Source organism: Diceros bicornis, chromosome 41 (genome assembly GCF_020826845.1).
Source record: "Diceros bicornis minor isolate mBicDic1 chromosome 41, mDicBic1.mat.cur, whole genome shotgun sequence".
NCBI lineage: Eukaryota > Metazoa > Chordata > Mammalia > Perissodactyla > Rhinocerotidae > Diceros > Diceros bicornis.
The window spans coordinates 6,448,691-6,470,479 of record NC_080780.1 but is presented as its reverse complement, the minus strand read 5'-3'; the positions used below and the strand labels follow the sequence as shown (position 1 = coordinate 6,470,479).

Below are 21,789 nucleotides of genomic sequence, written 5' to 3'. Positions count from 1 at the left end.
ACATAGCCTGTAGCAATTTTGCTGTGAATTTGTTGCTATTTGAATCACACCCATACTACGTAATGTTCGTATGTGGCAGAAGTTACAGAACACACAGCAAATGAATCTAAAGTGGCTTTGTTTTTATGCTATGATTATCACGAAGTCATAATTGTTTTATTATGTTGTGGGAAATAGTTAATGAAGTGAGAACTCCAGTGAAGGTTGCATTGTGGTGTGAGGGAATGCGCAAGAAACACTGGACCACAATGGAAACAGGAGTCAAGAGAAGCACCTCTGCCTGCATTCCCTTACTCAGGAATTCACAGATTCGCAACACCCCTTCTGATCCACCTCCTGCACCCCCATCGCCTCAATTCTAATCCCTTCCAATAATCTCTTTCCTTACTATTCTGCATCTCAACTCAATATCAATCCTAAGGCACTGCTGGTGTCCTGTACACCTTACTCAAAATGTGTTATGGGGACCACATGGCCCTCAAACCCTTGGCACTGACATTCAAGGCCTAAACAACTTGACCTCAGACCACCACTGCAGCCTATCAACCACAAAGATACATAGTGAACGTGCTGTTCCTGCCCTCCCTCTGCATGTAGAGGTTTCAACAGTCCTTCTCTCCTGGTGGCCATATCAGTGTTGGATCTGGCAGGCAGGAGCGTTCCATCTGACTGGCGGTGTCAGAATTTAGACTGCCAGAGGTTGAGGAGAGAGTGGGCTGGGAGGATGTGGAGGCAGTGAGAGAAGGGAGAGTGGTTGTTTGCTTTTTAAAGAAGCTTAGAAGTGAAAGGAAGGAGAGGAGAGAGACTGGAGGGCAGCTCAGAGGGGAACATGGTCTCGTTCTACAGTTGGGAGGCCAGAGGGTTTCTTCATATGCAAGCAGGCAGGAAGCAGGGTTGAAGAGGAGCAGGAGCTCAGAGGGAAGGATGAAACTTTTAGAAAAGTGAGAACTTATCTTTCCGGGAGGAAAGGAAACAGAAGCAGTGGGGGCAGTAGAGATTCTGATGGGAGGCCGTAGAGAGGGTGCATGGAGCAGCGTGGCTGGCCTGCCCTGTAAGCACAGTGTGAGCCCCTCTGTTGAGAGGGACCTGGGGGAGGGAGGTGGGCTTCAGGGCAGACAGTAGTGTGAATGTGGCCCCCACGGGGAAAGTACAGGCTCCTAACAGAAGAAAGACGCATCACAGAGGATCAGAGAGGGTAGAATCAGAGCCTGAGATCCCGGAGTGCCCAGGGCACGCCCGTGTGCAGATGGCTTCTTAGAAACAACAGGAAAAAACGCATCAGATTAGGCAGGCACCATCAGGAGGAAGTTAGCTCACTAAGTTCTCATGATACTCATCAGAAAGAGACCTAGACTGCCACTTTCACTGGAAATTTTTAGCAAAAAAACATTATATATAGTGTTACAAAAAATCAGAGGCGATACTTCATGATGGAGAAGCTCAAAGACCTGATTTCCTCTGATCACAGGGCCAGGATAGATGCAGATCACCGGCCTTCCTGCTACAGGGTGCCGTCCTTGGGTTAGCAGAGTGCTTTTTAAAATCTCAATGCCCCACTGTGCTTTCTCCCTGCAGGGCCTCACTGCCTGTCAAGACCCATGGTTAGGGGTAAACCTAGGGGCGGAGACCTGGGCAACTGGCCCAACTCAAGTCTGTCACCTACTTGTGAGTGACACTTGGGTTGCTGACACTGTCTATGTTTCCAGAGCCCAGTGCACCTCGAGAATAAGAACCCCAGAGAAGCCACCCAGAGGGATCTTGGTCCCCACTCTGTGACAGCAGATGACAGCTGCGTGTGCAGTGTGTGTGGGTTGGTGTGAGGGCTGCCCAGGAGCCAATAATGGGCCTGAATCTGGACCTCAGCATGTGGCCGAAAGATCTAAGTTCTTTTCTCAAGTAGTAAGAGTAGTAACAGCAGTAACAGGAGTAACAGTAGCAGCAAGAGTGGAGGATAGTTTTCCACTTAGAAATAAAGATTTCTCTGAAAGGTATTAGAAAATTGGATAGCTAGATCACGTGGCTGTGGAAACCTGATAGACCAACGGGACGTCAGGGGTGAGGTCTGGGATACTCAGGGTGAGAAGATGGATTGCGAGTGGAAAAGGCAAGGGATCTGAAATGTTCGCATTTGCCCTGAGGAAACATCTCTGAGTTAGGACTCTCCTCAGTCATTAACCATCCAGACACAGCTCTTTCTGGACAGTAAGTCTAAACAACAGATACAAGGATGCATTCGATTTAGACACTGTTTCATTAGGTCCTTCATATGAAATAGAATACATTAATTGTCTAAATTTCTACCAGTCCTGCCTCTGGAAATGGATTCGTGACATTTGAAAATGTGTCTTGAGAGAAAACTTACTGAATGCAAAGTACTACCTTAGAAAGCCAATGACCTCCTTTTAAAATGTTTCTCATCAGATGGCCTAGAGATTCTAGACAATTGTCAAACCCAAAACTTAGATCAGCTGACAAAGCCCTCTGTCAGCAGGCACCTTCCCTCTCCTTTCGTCATTGCCAGTAGAACTAGGTCAAGCACACAGGGCGTGTGGAATGATTCAGGGTTTTCTACACACAGTGGTATACAAAGACTAGCAGTGGCCCTGAGAGCCCCCCTCCCTGGATTCCATGATTGCGTGATGAGGGGCTTCTTGCTGTGGGCTTCCCGGAGTAAGCAAAACCCTGCCCACGTGAAGTGCTGCCCTCAAATGTCTATGACACCAAGTCCCACTCCTCCAAGGGTCACCCCATGAACCACTTCCTCTGTATAGTCTCCTTTAGTGCCCCCATGCAGATCCCCTGGTGTCTTGTGTATGCCTCAGTTTCCTTATCTGAAAATAGGAAAAGAAGAGTACCCTCCTCACAGGGTTACTGGGTTGGTGAAAGGAGTTAGTACAGTTCCTGGCATACAGGAAGTCCTTGGCCAACGTAAGTGACTACTATCATGCTGATGCTTGCCATCCTCTACTATTGTTGCTTATTTCTTGCTCTCTGCTAGACTCTGAGCTCCTTGAAAACTGGGTCTAATTCTTGTGAATTCCTGGAGCACAATAAACATTTGTTGACCCAATGAAAGAACAGATGAATTAACCAACAAACATATGAATGAATGAGAGAACGAATAGCTATATGAACAGCAAACCATGGCCCAAGAATCCCTTCACAGTAGCTGCCTTTCAGAACATTTAAGTCCTTTGGGACAGAAGCTGGGACTCTGCCTGAAGGTCACCTCCTCCAAAAGCCCTCCCTGACTACCTAGCTAAATTGGCACCCTGCCCAGGCACTCTCTACATCACCTTGCCTATTCTTCTTCACAACATATATCACTCTCCGAAATCATTTTATTTCTTCTTTGCTGTTTGTCTTTCCCACCAGAATGTAAGCTCCTGAGAATTGGAATCTTCTTTGTTCAGCTCTATGTGCTCAGTGCCTTGAACAGTGCCTGGTCCGGAGTGGATGCTCAATAAGTGTCTGATAAATGAATGGATTCTCCACCAAAAGGAGAAAAGGCACCCTTTTGGGGACAACTACCTCCCTCCCCCTCCCAGACACACACTGGCCTACCACGGTGGTTTATTTATTTGCACGAGGCCAGCATCTGGACCGGGTTAAAACTGCATTTGCATTTTCAGAACTGTGTCATCTTATTTGCAAGGCCAGGACTTCCATCAGAGGCTTTCAAATTTGAGTTATAATGAGCAATAATGTGCTGCTTCTCGCTATTGGCTTCAAATAACGGAGTCTGCAATAACCTTCCACCTAATGTCTCCTGTTTTCAATTTACAAAATAGTGTTTAAAAATATATATGACTTTCAATAGAATGTTGTCTTTTGTGAAAAATAGGTGGTTATGCACTAGAAGTAAATCCGTGTCTCATGTAGTATGTCGCATGCATCCCTACATGTTCTGATGACAACGCAGAAGGATGGCATGTGTGCAAAGCTGTGAGTCCCCGAGGCAAAGATGCTGCCCACCCAATGCGCTTTACATATCTTCATATGCTCCTTTAGCAGCGTCAGTGGGAAAATGGACTCTTCTGTCTTTTTGGACTTGACACCCCATTTTTTTAAACGATGTGAATTTACTCCTAGTATTTAATTGTTCATTAATGCAATAACCATAATTAGGATCCCCCCCGCCCCCACACACACACACACCCACACACTGTATCTGAGCACGCTGAGTAATAGGACGCATACTTACTGGTGCACTTCTGAATCTGGCGATGGGGTTGTTGATGGAACATCAGAATTTGCTGGGTGGGTGGCTGTGAAATGAACCTTACCAGTGTATCCTGGAATATTTGCAGAGCTAAAGGAAAGAGGGGGAAGAGAGGAAATGACAATAACGATTTGTGAAAGAGCACCCAAATAAGAAAATATAAAGGAGGACGCAGTCTAATGGTTTTGTCCTGCGTAAGGTCTGGAAATCGGGCTGCCAAACAGGAAGAGTGGCAGGCAGCAGGTACACTGACTCAGAGATGTGCAGATGACAGCTCTACTCGAAGGCTGAAGAAACTTATTTCAAGTCTGTATGTTCCTATTATTTGAATTTGCATGTATTTTACATACATGATCCCCTGCTGAGCTCTGTGTCCTAATGAAGGCAGACACTGGTTCTTTACAGAACAGCAGACCTCTGTCCCACACGTAACTCTGTGATGCTGTCTCCAATATTAGTGAACACACAACTGTGTTTTTTAAATAATATTTCTTTCTTGTTACCATTAATGCACTGTTACTAATTTCCTAAAATTGCACAAATTTAAACGAGTATTGGCTTGTTTAGTTCAATTCCACTTACTCCTCAGCTGCCCTCATTTTATTCCTACCAGTGAGAGAGGAGAAAAGAAAAACACAAGAATGAACGGTGGACTTTCTCCACATAGATATAAAATCCCTCTCTATAAAGGCAAACAAAAATTCAAAAGAAATATTTTAATAGGTAGATCAGAGGAGTGTGAAGAATAACTGCTCTGTTTGCCATTTTTATAGCATACAAAATGCTTTACATGGATTATTTCCTGAGAGAGAGGTGGGGCTGAACGCCAGGACCAGTCCTGAGTGCTGCTTAGGACATGCTGGCCTTAACCTCAAGGAGCTTGAGAAAATATAAGATTTAAACTCCATTTCAAGGATCGAGAATACACCACACGCAAATCATGAGACTCACTCAACTAACACATCATCTTTGTGGGATTCAGCTCTTAGGATCCCTTCAGTGCTACAGCCTCAGCTTATAGTGCCTGCTTTGGTGGGAGGAAGAGAAACATCACCATCATTGCGTGCCCGTAGCAAGGAGAGGGTCAGACACCAGTGTGTCACTTCCACTCACTCAGTGGTCGGTGCTTCCAGCCCTGGGCCCTTTCTCTGAGAGCATGACATCCCTTTCGCATGGTTCCTTTTCTAGTTGATGCACAGACAAAATGCAACATGGCAGTAACAACCACACCTTCGTCGAAGGCGAAGGAATGGTTCCTCTGTGGATCTCGTGGTTATCCACGTCCTTTCCACACATCCAATAAGTCAAAGAAAACCTCCAGGAACCATTTCCCTTAAGAGTAATTTTTGAAATGTGGAGCTTCAGGGAGGTTGCTCCTTACAGTGTCAGGTGACAAGGCAGACAGAAGAGAAGGGTAGTGAAATGAGTGTGTGCTCGAGGGTTAGGACTCAAATTCAGACCCCACGACCTCACTCATCAGCTCTCAGATCTGGACAGTTGACATAATCTCTCAGAGCTTTATTGCCTCAGCTATGAAAGGTGGTCTTAATACCAACTTCAAGGACACAGGTGAGAGTAAAGTGAGATTCTGCTTGTGAAAATGTCTGGTGGAAAAAAGGTAGCCGTTCGTATTGCAACCCCTTGGTGTCCTTCCATGCATTGATTATGTGCTGGTATCAGAACGTTAGAGAACAAAGCATGTATCAGACAGGGATTGTACTAATAAACCTCATATGTCTCTTCCCAGTGTATTATTCTACAACTCTATAGGTGATAACTTAATGGCTGGCAGGCAATAAAATCGGGGTTCCCTGATGCTAACAAAGTGAAGGGAGATTACATCAAGGGCAACAGCAAAATAAATGGTACAAGTTAATGGATCTCATGAGACTAGGAAAATAAGGCAGCTAAAGAGTAGGGGAAGCCCACGGATCTGGGAGCCAGGCCTCCTTTCCAAGCCTGACTCAACCCCTGAACCAATTCTGAGATTTTACTGAAGTGAGGAAAGCCCTCTGGGCCTCAGCTCAGTCAACCGCAGCAGGGAGAGAACAGCACTACCGTCTTAGGGGCCCTCTGGGGGTTAAGTGAATGTGAAAGCAGCCAGCAAATCTTTAGCACTGAATAGGTGCTCAATTAATTTTACTTGAAATACAAGATTTTAAAGAAATAAGAAATTTACAAAATAGGAGCCCAGTAAGTGGAGAATGCAAAGTTTATCCAGCACAGGCAGCTGTAAAGATGTTAAGACAGTGGTTTCCGAAGTTGTTGCCTCCTGAAAATTCACAGGGATTTTTAAAAGGTACTGATGCCTGACTCCCACCCCCAGACATTCTGATTAATTAGTCGGGAGTGTGACCTGGGAATTGGGGTTTTCAAAAGCCCTCCAGGTAATTCTAGTGTGCATCACAGTTTGGAAGTCTCTGTTTCAGAGCTCCATTTTCAGGTTTGTTGGAGGGACTTGGGTGAGTGAATTAGTGTTGCCAAATCCTAGGCAGTGCCCTTTAGGATTTCTTGGAATTTTCTTGAAGGAGGGTAGTTGTATTGAGCGAGGTAACAAAAATTGGGGCAAAATTATTCATGTGTATGTCTCTCCCCCAAACATTCATTAAAGCTTCCATGCGTGTTACAAAGGAAATCCCCTTCCTCTGTGTGAGAGGTTTTTTCCACTGCCCCTAACACACCTGCAGAATTAAGATGCCTCTAAAGTCCTAGCCTTCCATTAGAGCAGTTAAGAAGTCAACGATGGAAGCAAGCAATGTGTCAATCACAAGAAGGTCTTGATGTAAAACATACAGCTATACGTGTCCTGTAGCATACAGGTTATTGATGTTAAATGGCATTATTCATTGCATTATAATAATGATATTATGTTGTATTACATCATATCTAATAATAACAAACCATGAACTAGTAGACTACAGTAAAGATAAGCTGCTTGGGCTTGAGAAATTCAGTTGCATAAAAAACTGCCAAATATTTGAAAACGAAAGTCCTCACCCACGCTGCTTCTAGATCTATTCCTTCACTTAACCCTTTTGCAGGAATATCACAAGGGGACCTTTTTCCATCTTAAGTGCAGTGTGGTGACCTTATATCAAGAAGAGAATAGTCCCTGGGGGACATTTTGCAGACCTGCTGCTAGTAGGAGACATTATCTTTCAGATGGGGAAACAAAGGTATTAAAGATACTGAAATGTACAGACTTTAAAATGGATTTCCAGATTAGTTGCATATTCAGAGATGCCCTCTCTCATTTAAGGAGAGCAGAGACAAGCAGAAATCCATTTAAAAATAAGAGAAGTCTTCATTTTTGTCTTCGCTCCATAGCTTTTAGTCCTTTGAACATCTTTTCTACCCTGACTCCCAAAATAAGCCAGGTTTTGATCACTAATGGGTAAATTTGAATAAATTATTGCCTAAGATTACAACTAATTGGTTTTGCTCAACAAAGCATAATAAAATAGAAATTAAATAACTTCAGAAAACAAGGAAGTTTAGTAAATCAGTTAGAAAAAGGGAGTACAGATGGTGTGTAATTAAAAGCTGAATAGAAAATAAAGAAAATGTGGAAAAAACTGTTATACATAGAATATATGTAGTGTGTACGTGGATTAGAATTTCAGTGTGCACACCTCTCTCTGTACTGTGCACTGTATCCAGGGCACCCTTTTAAATGCTTACATGAATTGACTTATCTAATTCTCACAATAGCCTGTGCCATAGGTGCTATTATCACGCCCATTTTGTAAGCACAAGAACTGAGGCAGAGAAAGTCTGTGTAACATGCCCAGAGCCAACCAAGCTGGCAGGGGCGGAACTGACCCAGACCCAGAAGGCCTGTATGGGAACTGCCCCTCATGCCCTCACACCCAGGGCTTCAGGCCTAGCCAGGAGAGACTTGCTAGGTCAGAGTGGATGGCATTTATTCAGGGTGTGGGTGTAAGTGCCAGTTCAAGTCAATTTGACTATCTTTTATCGAGAACTATTCTGTGTCAGGTACAGATTTAGCCAGAAATCAAGCAGGTCTGGCTCCTGACTGCTTTCACATTAATAAGTTAATTCAAAAAATGCACATCTAAAAGTTTAAAGAACCCAAATGCGGCAAAGACCTTTGATGCAACGTAAGAGCGGGAGCATGTAAGAGGGATATAGAAAGAGGCGTGGGGTCAGGGTGTCAGAGCAGCCAGCACTGAACTCCAGGGCTGCCCCTAACGGCCATGTCACCTTAGACGCAGAATTGAAGTTTCTGAGCTACACTCTGCCCATGGTCGCGGGACTGTAGCTCCCTTGCTGAGGGCTGGGGGTGATGTTACCTGTGTACAGAGCTGGCATACTGCAGGTGCAGGGGGAGGGGGAGGCAGGACTGGGAGGGTGGGAAGAAGGAGTGCTGCAGGAAACTCTGAGGGTGGGGCGCAGCTAGGGGGGAAGGAAGGAGGGCTTGTGAACTTTGACTTGTTTGCTGTAATGTTCAGTAAGAAATCCAAATAAGACCAGAATCATTTTGGTCATTGGACTGTGTTTCTCTGAACGTAATAAGATGCTATGGCCCCAAGGTTTGTCCAGGAATTATAGCTTTATTATTATCATCATCATCTAGTGGATATACTTTTTCTTCCTCTGTTAGAAACTTCACCTCTTTCCTTTGGAAAGAGATCTAGAAAGAACCCAAAGCCTTCGTATTAAAGTGGGGCTGAAGCCCCAGGAAGCACGTAGTCATCAGAGGCAGAGGGCATGTCCCTGTGGGTTCAGGGCACGAGTTTGCCCTGGGGATTAGGAGGCTGTTCTCTTTGCCACTTATGAAATGAGTGATCTGGGGCTCTTTATATCATTTTCTCTGGCCTCAGCCTCCTCATCTGTAAAATGGGGATAGAACCTGTTCCCGCACCTCTGGCCTCATCACACTATTTTGAAAAACAAATGAGAGAGTAGATGTGAAAGTTCTCTGAAAAGGCAGAAGTGTCAGGCTAATGTAAGGAACTACTATTCATAGCCTCAATCTTTAACCTGGGTTGTAGTAAGATTTTTTTTTTTTAAAGGTGCAACACACACCGGTGACTGGCAGGAAGGCCCCCCTTCTTCCATCGCAGATCTGACCAGCATCCGCCTGGGGGTCCATTTTGGACAATTACTCATTTTCGCAAGTGCTTCATCACAGAGATGACTGAGGTAAAGGCACAGTAGATATGAAACCCTGTGAAGTCCTGAAATAAAAGATTACAACCTAGTGGGAGACAGCACAGTGGAGGCGCCTGGCTGGTTTGGGAAAAGAGGCACGTGGTGTCTGGAAAGCACCAGGCTTAGGGTGGGAAGGCTCAGGCTCACAGCCAACTTCCACTTCAGTCTGCCCTGTTGCCTGGGCATGCGCCTCTCCTTCTCTGAGCCTCCGTTTCCTCGTTGGTAAAACAAGGAGCTGGACCAGGTGAGATGCACATACGTAAGATCCCACAAAGTTCCGTTAGTTCATCGCAAAAGAAAATGCTCTTCTAGCAGCTCTCTCCATTCTCTTAGGAAAGGGCAGGATTACATGCTTTTGGATCTTAGCTTTGCACAGATCTACCATTACATATCATTCCATAGCCAGACGCTTTGCACAGATGACTCATGAATGCAAAGCATTTTGAAACTACATGGAACTACAAAATAATTACTAGAAGAAGACACACTTCTCTTCAGCCTTGTTCATTAAGCTCTTGCAAAGACATGCTCTTGTATTCAAGAGGGTAAAAATCAGATTTAGAAAGAAAAGGGAGGGATCCTCATGTTAGTTTTACCAGAACTTTTTTGCTTGACAGACTATAAGTGAGGAGTGACTTTGTATCATTTTTTTTTTTTTAATTCCTAAGCAGTATCCTGATCCAGTAAACAGTACATATTTGTTGAAGGGACAAAAAAGCTGTTTAACTATCCTGAGAATTCCCATTGAACCCAATGGATATTGTGGATTCACCCAGTTCCTAAACTGGTCTCAAGTTAGAAGTTAGAAACTGCAGTGGAAACTGCATTCATATTTTGAGTTCCTTAACTTTAAATGTTTTTGAATAACTGGGCAAACCCACCAACTTAGAAAAATTTTAATTTTAATGAGAAAACTTCTTATGCAACAATTCTGTTTTTAGGGATTTGTTCTACAGAATTGCATGCATAACTGTGCAAAGATATATGTAGAGGTTGTTTATTGCTGCCTTGTTTACAATAGAAAAAATGTTTAGTAAGTACTTGTCCTATGTGAAGTATAATATAGCCTTGTGGTGGAATATCATGCAGTGATTAAAAATATTTTAACAGCCCTGCATAGTATCAGGAAAAATGTCTATTGCATATTTCAACCTTACACACACACCCCATATACGCATGCACAACACAACAATATACATGCACATATACGTTGCAGACATTCATGTGTGCTTAGAGGAAAAGACTAAAAAATACATCAAACTTTTAACATTGGGATTGAAAATGGAAGAGATATTTTACTTTTTACACTTTAGAAATATTTGAATTATTTTTACAATGAAACATTTGGAAGAAAAAAAGATGTTTGGTGAGCTTTAATGCTAGCATTGAAGGTGAGCAGAAGCACTGAGCACAAACAGTGGTTCCACTGTAAATTTATACAAAACTTCCAGAAAATGATTTAGCAATATGCTTAAGAACATTTATATGTTTTGACCCCATAATCCATTTCAAGGAGTCTCCCTTGAATAAATAATTCCAAATCATGAAAAAGATTCATACGAAAAGTGTTTGACAGCATTATTTATCATAACAAAAAATGGAAAGAATCTACATGGGTAACCTAAATGAACTAGTCAATGACAGCACATCTAGACAAAGAAAAATTATGACGAGTTCATGATAACATGAACCCATGATGATGATGTAATGTTCAGGTGGTAAAAATTTTATATGTAGTATGATCGTAGCAATATAAATATACAAAAACAACACTACAAATACATTTGAAAGATGAGAATGTGCCAAAATCTTAATGATGGTTATGTTCTTGTGGAAGAGTTTGGTTATGTTTCTATTGTTATTAATTTTTCTGTACTTTTTTCTATAATAATCAGATTCAGTTCTACAATTGAAAAAACTATTTTTTAGCCTATTAGTAAAATCACTACCAATAGAAAAATATTGATCATATCAGATGACTTGTTGACCAGAAAACAAAATCAATTAATGAGGGAAATTTGAAAAACATTCACCGTTTAGGGAAATTGGTGATTCCAACGATGGAACCACCTGAACCCAAGAGTCAGTGGCCTTGACACTGGCGGAAATATGGCTTCCTACTGAAGGGGCGAGAATAGCACGGCTCCCCAACATGATTGAGTATCATGAGTTATGAGGAGAATCCTAAAATAATATCATAAAGAGATTTCTCTTTAAGAAAGTTTAAAGATGAGAAAATAAAGGAAGAGTCATATTTGCTTTAGAATAGGATGCTACTCTATTCCCTACTTGACACAAGGTTAGTAAATTTAGGTGTTTCTGGGTTTAGGACTTCATGCAAATGAAGTCATATTGTATTGCTTTTTAGCTCAATGCAGTGTTATAGAAACAACATAATATTTTGTTTAGAGATTCAAGTATATGTAATAAAACTATAAAGCACAGCAAGCAAAGGATAAGCACAAAGTCTGAAGGTGATGACCTCTGGGTTGGGGAGGAGGACCCAAGGATGAGGCTGGGAGGAGCTCACAGGTGGTTTAAGAGATATTAGTAAAACATTGTTTCTTTAGCTTGGTGGGGGACACACAGGCATTTATTTGTTATTTTACTTTATATGTTACATATGGAACTACACATTTTTGTATGTATAAGTATTTCATAATAAAAGTGGAAAGCATTTCTTTGTGTTAAAAGGTTAAGATTATATTAAAAATTGAAATCTAATCAAAAGAAGAAACTTTGCAACCTTGGAGGCCCTCTAGTGCCCAAATTGGATAAGTACAATGTCTTCAATTTTCACAGGTGATCCACTCATAATTTCACTTCCTTAAAAACAGAAACTAGCAGCAAGATGAGGTGGAACGGCACACTCCCAAAGTTATTCAAGTTAAATGGTATGTTTTACATCAAATTTTAAAAGTGCTGCCAGACTGCTCTTCACTCTCTTTGAAGAATGACCCAAAGAATACATTTCGTTTCTTTAGCAAGAATGTTTCATAAAACACTTCAAAACTAAATTGTACATTTCAAAATTGAAACATACATTTCAATGGAGAAACTATTAAATTTTTATGCCTGTAGAATATTTTTAAATTGGTTTTATCCCCAAATTCTTTCTTTAAAATTTTTAGAATAACTATGTTTAATAGCAATAGTTTCCTTGCAGAATTTATGGAAGAATAACACGAGTTGACCCTTTCTCAGGACTCAGTTCAAATGTCACAGCCTCCACAGCCTGTGGGTGAAAGTGCTCTCTGAGCAACTCACCTTCAAAAACACTAAGCTCACTTTGTGGGAGACTTACCTCAGCCTGCTTTCTACTATAATTATTTGTGTACAGAGCTGATCGGCCCTTCAGAATTTTAAGCTAGATGAAGGCAAAGTTTTGTCTTTCCTATCTTTATATTATCACAGTTGTCAGCACAGAACCTGGAACATTTTAGATATTCTTTTTCTTCTCTTTTTTTTAGTTGAATTAGCCATTTAAGTGAGATAAGTTACATAACTATATTTTAAACCCAATGCTAGTTTTGAAACATATTTTATAGTTTTGCCAACTAGTTAAAAGAATTAGCTTGTATACATAGATAACATAGGAAAATTCAAAATATTGTAGATTATAGTATTGCATTTAACCAACAACAGAATAGTTCTGAGAATAGCTAATGTGAAATGTAGCTTGTTTGTCTCATGGGCACAACTGATGTATTAAAAAAACAGAAATAAATTAACATTTATATTACTGTCCTGATTCATTCATACTATGGCCTTGCATGAAACATTCTGTACGTTTGTCAGTCATTACAGTAGCTGATGGTATCACACCCATGATGTTTACCAACTCAGTGACATGATGAAAGGAGCACAGGCCTTCAAGGGCCAGCAGTGTGTCTTGTGAATCCTAGGGAAGTAATTTCTGAGCCTCAGTATTCCCACTGGTAAAAGCAAATACAGTCATACCCCAGAGATATTGTGGGTTTGGTTAAGGACCACTGCAATAAAGCAAGAATCACAATAAAGTGAGTCACACAAATTTTTTGGTTTCCGAGTACATCTAAAAGTGATGTTTACACTATACTGTAGTCTATTAAGTGTGCAATAGCATTATGTAAAAAAAAAAAACAGTGTACATAGCTTACATGAAAATACTTTATTGCTAAAAGTCACTAACCATCATCGCAGTCTTCAGCAAGTCATAGTCTTTTTGCTGGTGGAGGGTCTTGCCTCAATGTTGATGGCTGCTGATTGATCAGGGTGGTGGGTGCTGAAGGTTGGGGCGGCTGTGGCAATTTCTTAAAATAACACAACAATGAAGTCTGCCATATCAATGGACTCTTCCTCTCACGAACAATTTCCCTGTAGCGTGCAATGCTGTTTGATAGCATTTTACCCACAGTAGAACTTTCAAATTGGAGTCAATCCTCGCAAACCCTGCTGCTGCTTTATCAACTAAATAAAGCAGCAACTAAAGTTTATGTAATACTCTAAATCCTTTGTTGTCTTTCAACAGTCTTCACAGGATCTTCACTAGGAGTAGATTCCATCTCAAAAACCCACTTTCTTTGCTCATCGATAAGAAGCAACTCCTCATCCACTAAAATTGGATCATGGTATTACAGCAATTCAGTCATATATTCAAGCTCCACTTCTAGTTCTAGTTCTTTTGCTATTTCCACACTTCTGCGGTTACCTCCTCCTCTGAAGTCTTGAACCCCTCAAAGTCATCCACGTAGATTGGAATCAACTTCTTCCAAACTCCTGTTAATGTTGATATTTTGACCTCTTCCCATGAATCATGAATGTTATTAATGGCATCTAGAATGGTGAATCCTTTCCAGAAGGTTTTCAATTTACTTTGCCCAGGTCCATTGGAGGAATCACGATCTATGGCAGCTATAGCATTACAAAACGTATTTCCTAAATAATAAGACTTGAAAGTCAAAATTACTCTTTGATCCACGGGCTGCAGAAGGGATGCTGTGTCAGCAGGCATGAAAACAACACTAATCTTGTTGTACATCTCCATCAGAGCTCGTGGGTGATCAAGTACATTGTCAATGAGCAGTAATATTTTGAAAAGAATCTTTTTTTCTGAGCTGTAGGTCTCAACTCTGGGCTTAAAATATTCAGTAAACCATGTTGTAAACAAATGTGCTGTCATACAGGCTTTGTTGTTCCATTTATAGAGCACAGGCAGAGTAAATTTAGCATAATTCTTAAGGGCCTTAGGATTTTCAGAATGGTAAGTGAGCACTGGCTTGAACTTCAAGTCAGCAGCTGCATTAGCCCCTGACGAGAGAGCCAGCCTGTGCTTTGAAGCTGAGAAGCCAGGCACTGACTTCCCCTCTGTAGCTATGAAAGTCTCAAACAGCATCCTCTTCTAATATAGGGCTGTTTCATCCACATTGAAAATCTGTTATTTGGTGTAGCCACCTTCATTAACTATCTTAGCTCGATCCTTTGGATAACTTGCTGTAGCTTCTATATCAGCCCTTGCTGCCTCACCTTGCACTTCTGTGTTATGGAGACAGCTTCTTTCCTTAAACCTTGTGAACCAAGCTCTGCTGGCTCCAAACTTTTCTTCTGTGGCTTCCTCACCTCTCTCAGCCTTCAGAGAATTGAAGAGAGTTAGGGCCTTGCTCCGGGGTAGGCTTTGGCTTAAGTGAATGTGGTGGCTGGTTTGGTGTGCTATCCAGACCAGTCAAACTTTCTCCACATCAGCAATAAGACTGTTATGCTTTCTCATCATTTATGTGTTCCTGGAGTAGCACTTTTAATTTCCTTTAAGAACTTTTCCTTTGCAGTCACAACTTGGCTCACTGTTTAGCACAAGAGGCCCAGCTTTCAGCCTGTCTCAGCTTCCCACATGTCTTCCTCACTAAGCTTAATCCTTCCTAGTTTTTGATTTACACTGAGAGACGTGCAACTCTTCCTTTCACTTGTACACTTAGAGGTTATCGTAGAATTATTTATTTATTTGTTTATTTTTTATTGAGATAACATTGGTTTGTAATAGACAGCATGCTCCGTGACATCAGTCTTAGCAATATCTTTTCAGATATGCCTCCTCAGGGAAGGGAAAACAAAAGAAAAAATAAACAAATGGGACTACATCAAACTAAAAGGCTTCTGCACAGCTAAGAAAAACATCAACAAAATGAAAAGACAACTTACTGGCTGGGAGAAGATATTTGCAAATCATATATATGATGAAGGGTTAACATCCAAAATACATAAGGAACTCATACAACTCAAAAACAAAAAAACAAACAACCAGATTAAAAAATGGGCATAGGATCTGAACAGACTTTTTTCTAAAGAACATATACAGATGGCCAACAGGCACATGAAAAGAGATTCAACAACACTAATTATTAGGGAAATGCAAATCAAAACTACAATGAGATATCACCTCATTCCTGTGGGAATGCCTATTATTAAAAAAAAAAAAAAAAAGAAATAACAAGTGTTGGAGAGTGTGTGGAGAAAAGGGAACTCTTATAGATTGCCAGTAGAAAATTAAATTGGTGCAGCCACTATGGAAAACAGTATGGAGTTTCCTCAAAAAATTGGAAATACTACCCAATCAAAAAATGGGCAGAGGATATGAATAGACATTTTTCCAAAGAAGATACACAAATGGCCAACAGGTAGAAGAAAAGATGTTCAACATCACTAATCATCAAGGAAATGCAAATGAAAACTATAATGAGATATTACCTCACACCTATTAGAATGGCTATAATTACCAGGACAAAAAATAATAAATGTTGGAGAGGATGTGGAGCAAAGGGAACTCTCATACACTGTTGATGCGTATGCGAACTGGTACAGCCACTATGGAAAACAGTATGGAGAGTTCTCAAAAAACTAAAAATTGAAATACCATATGACCCAGCTATACCACTACTAGGTATTTATCCAAAGAATTTGAAACCAACAATTCAAAAAGACTTATGCACCCCTATGTTCATTGCAGCATTATTCACACTAGCCAAGATGTGGAAGCAACTCAACTGCCCATCTACTGATGAATGGATAAAGAAGATGTGGTATATATATATACAATGGAACACTACTCAGCCATAACAAAAGACAAAATCGTCCCATTTGCAACAACATGGTTGGAACTTGAGTGTATTATGTTAAATGAGATAAGCCAGACAGAGAAAGACAAATACCATATGATTTCACTCATATGTGGAAGATAAACAAATACATAGACAGAGAACAGATTAGTGGTTATCAGAGGAGAAGGGGGAGGGGGGTGGGCATAAGAGGTAAAGGGGCACATATATAAGGTGACTGACAAATAATAATATACAACTGAAATTTCATAACGTTGTAAACTATTATGACACCAATAAAAACATTAAAAATAGAAATATCATATGATCCAGCTATTCCATTGTTGGGTTATTAACTGGCCTAACTGCAATATCATTGAGTCTCAGAGAATGAGGAGGCCTAAGGGGAGGGAGAGAGACATGGGAACAGCCAATTGGTGGAGCAGTCAGAACACATATAACATTTATTGATTAAGTTCACCATCTTATATGGGCGCAGTTCGTGGTGCCCCAAGACAATTACAATAGTAGCTTCAAAGACCACTGATCACAGATCACCACAGCAAATATAACAACAATGAAAAATTTTGAAATATTGCGAGAATTACCAAAATGTGACACAGAGACACGAAGTGAGCAAATGCTCTTGGAAAAATGGTGTCAATAGACTTGCCTGACGCAGGGTTGCCACAAACTTTCAATTTGTAAAAAACGCAGTGTCTGTGAAGTGCAATGAAGTGAAGCAATAAAATGAGGCATACCTGTATATATATTAGATATATATCTATGATACCTATGTAACATAGCATATAAAGATATATTACATATATGTATAATATATTACATAATTATAATATATTACATATGTGTGTATATATATACACACACACATATATATATCTCTCTCTCTCGAGGCGCTGAAGTTAGTCAGTGCCCAGAACTGTAATCTCTTTTGTGACAAATTACAGTTATCTCAGGAAACAGATATCCTTCTTCTTAAGCTAAGTTCAATAGCAGGCCATTTTTTATTTCTTCATTTGTAATAAAGCCCATCACCATGCTTCATCCTTAACAATAAAATGAGGGGAATAATTAGGAGTGGCACTCACCGACTTGTGTTTGTATAAAGAATTTTAGACCTCCGAGGGTTGGCTAGAGATGTGATGTCTCCATAGGGGTTGTCAATGTCATCAGCATTTGTAGACTGCACATAACCACTGTTAGGGCAAAAAGAAGATGACATATGTTTCCTTAAGAAACATAGAAGAAATAGATAAACAGTGTCCTAACTTCCATAGGAAATCTTTTTTGCCAAAATAGATAAAAAACTGAAAATGCAAAAAGATAACCATGATGATGGAAAAAATTGCTTTAAAAAAAAATTTAAAAAGGAGATTTTTCCCTTTTTCAGAGGAAGAGTTGCCAGGCTCTTGTGATTTCAAGTTTGGGCCAGAGTGAGGAGAAAAGCTGGTTTGTGTTTTTGAGCAAAGAAACGGACTGTTTCTGCAACCCTGGGACAACTCCTTCACTGGAGACTGAGAGGAGGCCTGAGGTGAGGCAGAGACTTGTATCTGCTGGAGTGAATTGGGCTCCTGTGGAGACAGAAACGCCCAGGGATCTTGAGCACCCAGCGATGTGCCTTTGGGGGGCTGAGAGAAGGCTGCGTCAATATCAGTCAGAGAGTGTCCCTGAGGCACTTCCACTAGTAGAAAGACTTATCAACCCTATTCTAGAGCAGAAGGGGCAACAGTAATGGGGGTGGGTGCAAAGACTAAGGGCCCAGACCTCTCCATTCTCTTAGATTTACTTTGTCCCAAGGTACTATGATCTGAATGTTTGTGTCCCCTTAAAATTCATATATTGAAATCCTAATACCCAAAGGTGATAGTATTAGGAGGTGGAGGTATTAGGAGGTGGGAGGTGCTTAGGTCATGAGGGTAGATCCCTCATGAATGGGATTAGTGTTCTTCTAGAAGAGATCCCGCAGAGCTCCCACGCCTCTTCCACCATGTGAGGATACAACAAGAAGTCTGTGACCCAGAAGAGGGCCCTCACCGGACCGTGCTGGTACCCAGATCTCAGACTTTCAGCCTCCAGAACTGTGAGAAATAAATAAATAAACCCCCCAGAGTGCAGCAGTTTGTTATAGCAGCTTTGAGCAGACTAAAACACAAGGTTATTCTTCAACCTAAAGCAGATAAGACCCCCAAATGGTATGATGCACGTCTTTGCCATCCATAGAAAGCCAGATCTAAATTTTAAAAAGTAAGAGGATACATTTCCTGCACTTCATTGTCAGTGAGCACATCTCATCTTCCACATCAAGTATAAAAGGCTTTCTGGTTGACTACATCCAATATTAGTAGCATCCAAGGCATTTTATTTCATAAAATAACCAATTTGGGAAAACAGAAAAATACCACTCCCCCTTTTCTTCTTTTATCAAAATCTTTAACAAACCTTTGATGAAAGTCCTGACACTAAACAGACATTGTGCTAGGAAACATTAGAAATCTGTTAGAAAGCATAAGTTGTCTTAAAAAGTGAATTATAAACATGAGTGAGCTGAAAACAGCTACAATTTAGATGTAAATATAGTAATTTTAAAACATTAAGAAGCATTACTTACGTATAGAGAGGAATGTATCTGCTTCTAGAACTTGGACTCACACTTAGAAAAAGAGAAAATATGGGTGATTGCATTATTGACATTAACTTAAACATCAAATTATTACAGCATTTCTCTTATTTTTATTACAGCATTTCTCTTATTCAAATAAAAAGTCTTCAGTCTCATAGGAATTGACCTCCAAAAGTTTGTAATTTTAAACATAAATGATTTAAAGTTGTAGTTTTAAGTGAAAATAAAAGCAGAACAAATTGACTCCAAACTTTCGTGGACACATGTCTTTGTTGATTCTCTTGTGATCTAGCTCTATTTCAAAGCCTCTCCTCTTGAGTCTTTCTTTTGCTGTACACTTCCTTAGTGATTAGACCTGCAATATTTGGCAAAGTTGAACCTCTTATTTTCTTAGACACACAGAATTTCCACATTCAAGTGGATCTTACCGACCATCCAGCTTAATTCTCCCTGGCAGAAAGGAAGCAGCTGTAGCACAAAGTTCAGTAACTTACACAAGATCACAGTTATTTAGGGCATTTCAAGGAGCTCAGGGTATATTTACCCCTGTTCTGGCCCTAGAATCAGCCATTTCTCCAAGGATCTCCAAATTTCTTTTACTGGAGAATGGTCTTTTAAAAACAATGTCTGGGTACTAGATGTGCTGGTGGCTGCTGGGGTGTCCCTGCTTCTAGGCCCTCTCGGCGGACAGAGCTGGGAATATATGGATGTATATGAACCCATGTATACGACCCCACATATCTCTACATATTTCTGTATGTACGCACTGTGTATTTATTAAAACACATGAGAGTTCATAGGATATCTTCTAATCTAATCCAGCGCCACAGGGTTTATTCTTAGCCTCTCTCCTTTACTTATTTGTAACTTCCTTCTCTGACAATGTGAAATCTGCCTCCTATTATCTACCAGAAATTTATTTTTTGGTTCAAATCTAGTATACATGTAATAAGTTTTGGAATTGCCAACTCATTTCTCTGTGAGAAACACATTTACCAACTAGATTATAGTGCTTATATATAGTTCTTTTTGTCTTTAGCCTTACAGTATTCAGTCAAAATATAAATTTTTCCAAATTTATTTAGATCCAAATTTATTTAAGGACACTCTTTTTTTTTTTTTCCATCCAGCTAAGTGTAATTATGTCATTTATTTGTAACACAGGTTCATTTGTTGAAATCTGCATTCCATGCTGGATTCCCCCATCATCCTGGTAGATTTTTATTTACTTATTTATTTTTTACTTTGCATTCAGTAAAATTCATTCTTTTTGGTTTTACAAATGCAAAAAGTCATGTGCCCACCACCACAGAACCATACAGAACAGTTCCATCATTGTAAATGTTTCATTTACAGACTCTTTATATTCATCCCTTTTCTTCTCCCCCAACTCTTGGCAGCTCTTGATCTATTCTCATCCCTATAGTTTTGCCTTTTCCAGAACGTCATATAAATGGAATCATACAATACGTGACCTTTTGGGTCTGGATGCTTTCATTGAGCAAAATGCATTTAGGATTCACCCATATGTTGTGTGCTGCATTTCTTTTTCATTGCTGAGTAGTATTCCGTTGCATGGGTGTACTCTAGTACATTTATCTGATGTAGGTTTTTCCATTCACATGTTGAAAGATATCTTGGTTGTTTCTAGGTTTTGGAGATTATGAATAAAGCTGTTATAAACAGTCGCATACAGGTTTTTGTGTGGGTTCCTGGGAGCAAGATTTGCATACAGCAAGACTCCAGGGTGAGCAGTACCCTCAGGGTTTCTACAATGTGGTAGTACTGACTAAGACATATAGCTCTCAATTCATCAGATGATTATTCATTAAAAAAATTAATGCAATGGATCCATATAAACAGAGATAAAAAATTTATCATCTAGGTGAGCTATTTAGTATTTTACCACGATATGTAAATAAAAAGATGCTAATAAAATTTTTTCATTAGCACTAACATAATATTAGGAGGTAGTACCAATAATTTACATCTTCTTTTTTAACAGATATTTGAATGAGATTATCAACAATTTCTGCTTGCTGTGTTTATAAGAATCTTGTATTTTTGAATGTATACATTGGGATCTATTATTTATATTGGGGTGTCTTACACATTTGGCAAAACCATCTTTTAAATAATCTTTATCAAAAATTTCACACATTATTTTTAGAATATGGCTCAATAAAATCTACTTACTAACGACTCAATATTTTTCTCAATATTATCACTATTTGCAATTTCAGATTCAGCAGTTAAACTTGATAATGATTTTGCATATTTCCACTTCATTATTCTTTTTTCTTCTAATAATAAAATAAAAATCCTTTTATAAAGGACAATTTATGCTGGTTCTATTGAAGTGGTACAATTGTCAAAGTTTTGAAAAATGTTGTCTTTGATATTATTTTTTCATAATTAAATTTATCAAAAACTCTCATTAATTTTGCTGACTGCGGACGAAGGTCTCCTGCATTTTGCTTTGCAATTAATTGTGATTAGGTAAATATAAAATTAAATGTACAAGATTAACCCTCCCCTTGAAGTGATGATCAAACTGACCGTCATCAAACCAGATAATCAGAAGAAACTCCAGTGAACAAAAGATGGAATAATCTCATTGTGGACAGCATGTGTCTTTCTTATGCATTATCTATCTGTCTGACACTATTCTTCATAATTGGCTG

General features: G+C 39.9%; 1 protein-coding gene across 1 annotated transcript in view; it reads right to left on the bottom strand.

Annotated features, from left to right (window-relative positions):
* Positions 1 to 21,789, bottom strand: part of SPMIP7 (sperm microtubule inner protein 7) — a 56,888-nt gene that overhangs the window by 961 nt on the left and 34,138 nt on the right. Inside the window, exons 6-8 of the mRNA XM_058534843.1 lie at positions 19,094 to 19,135; positions 17,574 to 17,681; positions 4,205 to 4,312 (exon numbers count right to left, since the gene is read on the bottom strand). Of these exons, the coding sequence (XP_058390826.1) occupies positions 4,205 to 4,312; positions 17,574 to 17,681; positions 19,094 to 19,135 (258 nt within the window). The remainder of the gene's footprint in view (positions 1 to 4,204; positions 4,313 to 17,573; positions 17,682 to 19,093; positions 19,136 to 21,789) is intronic.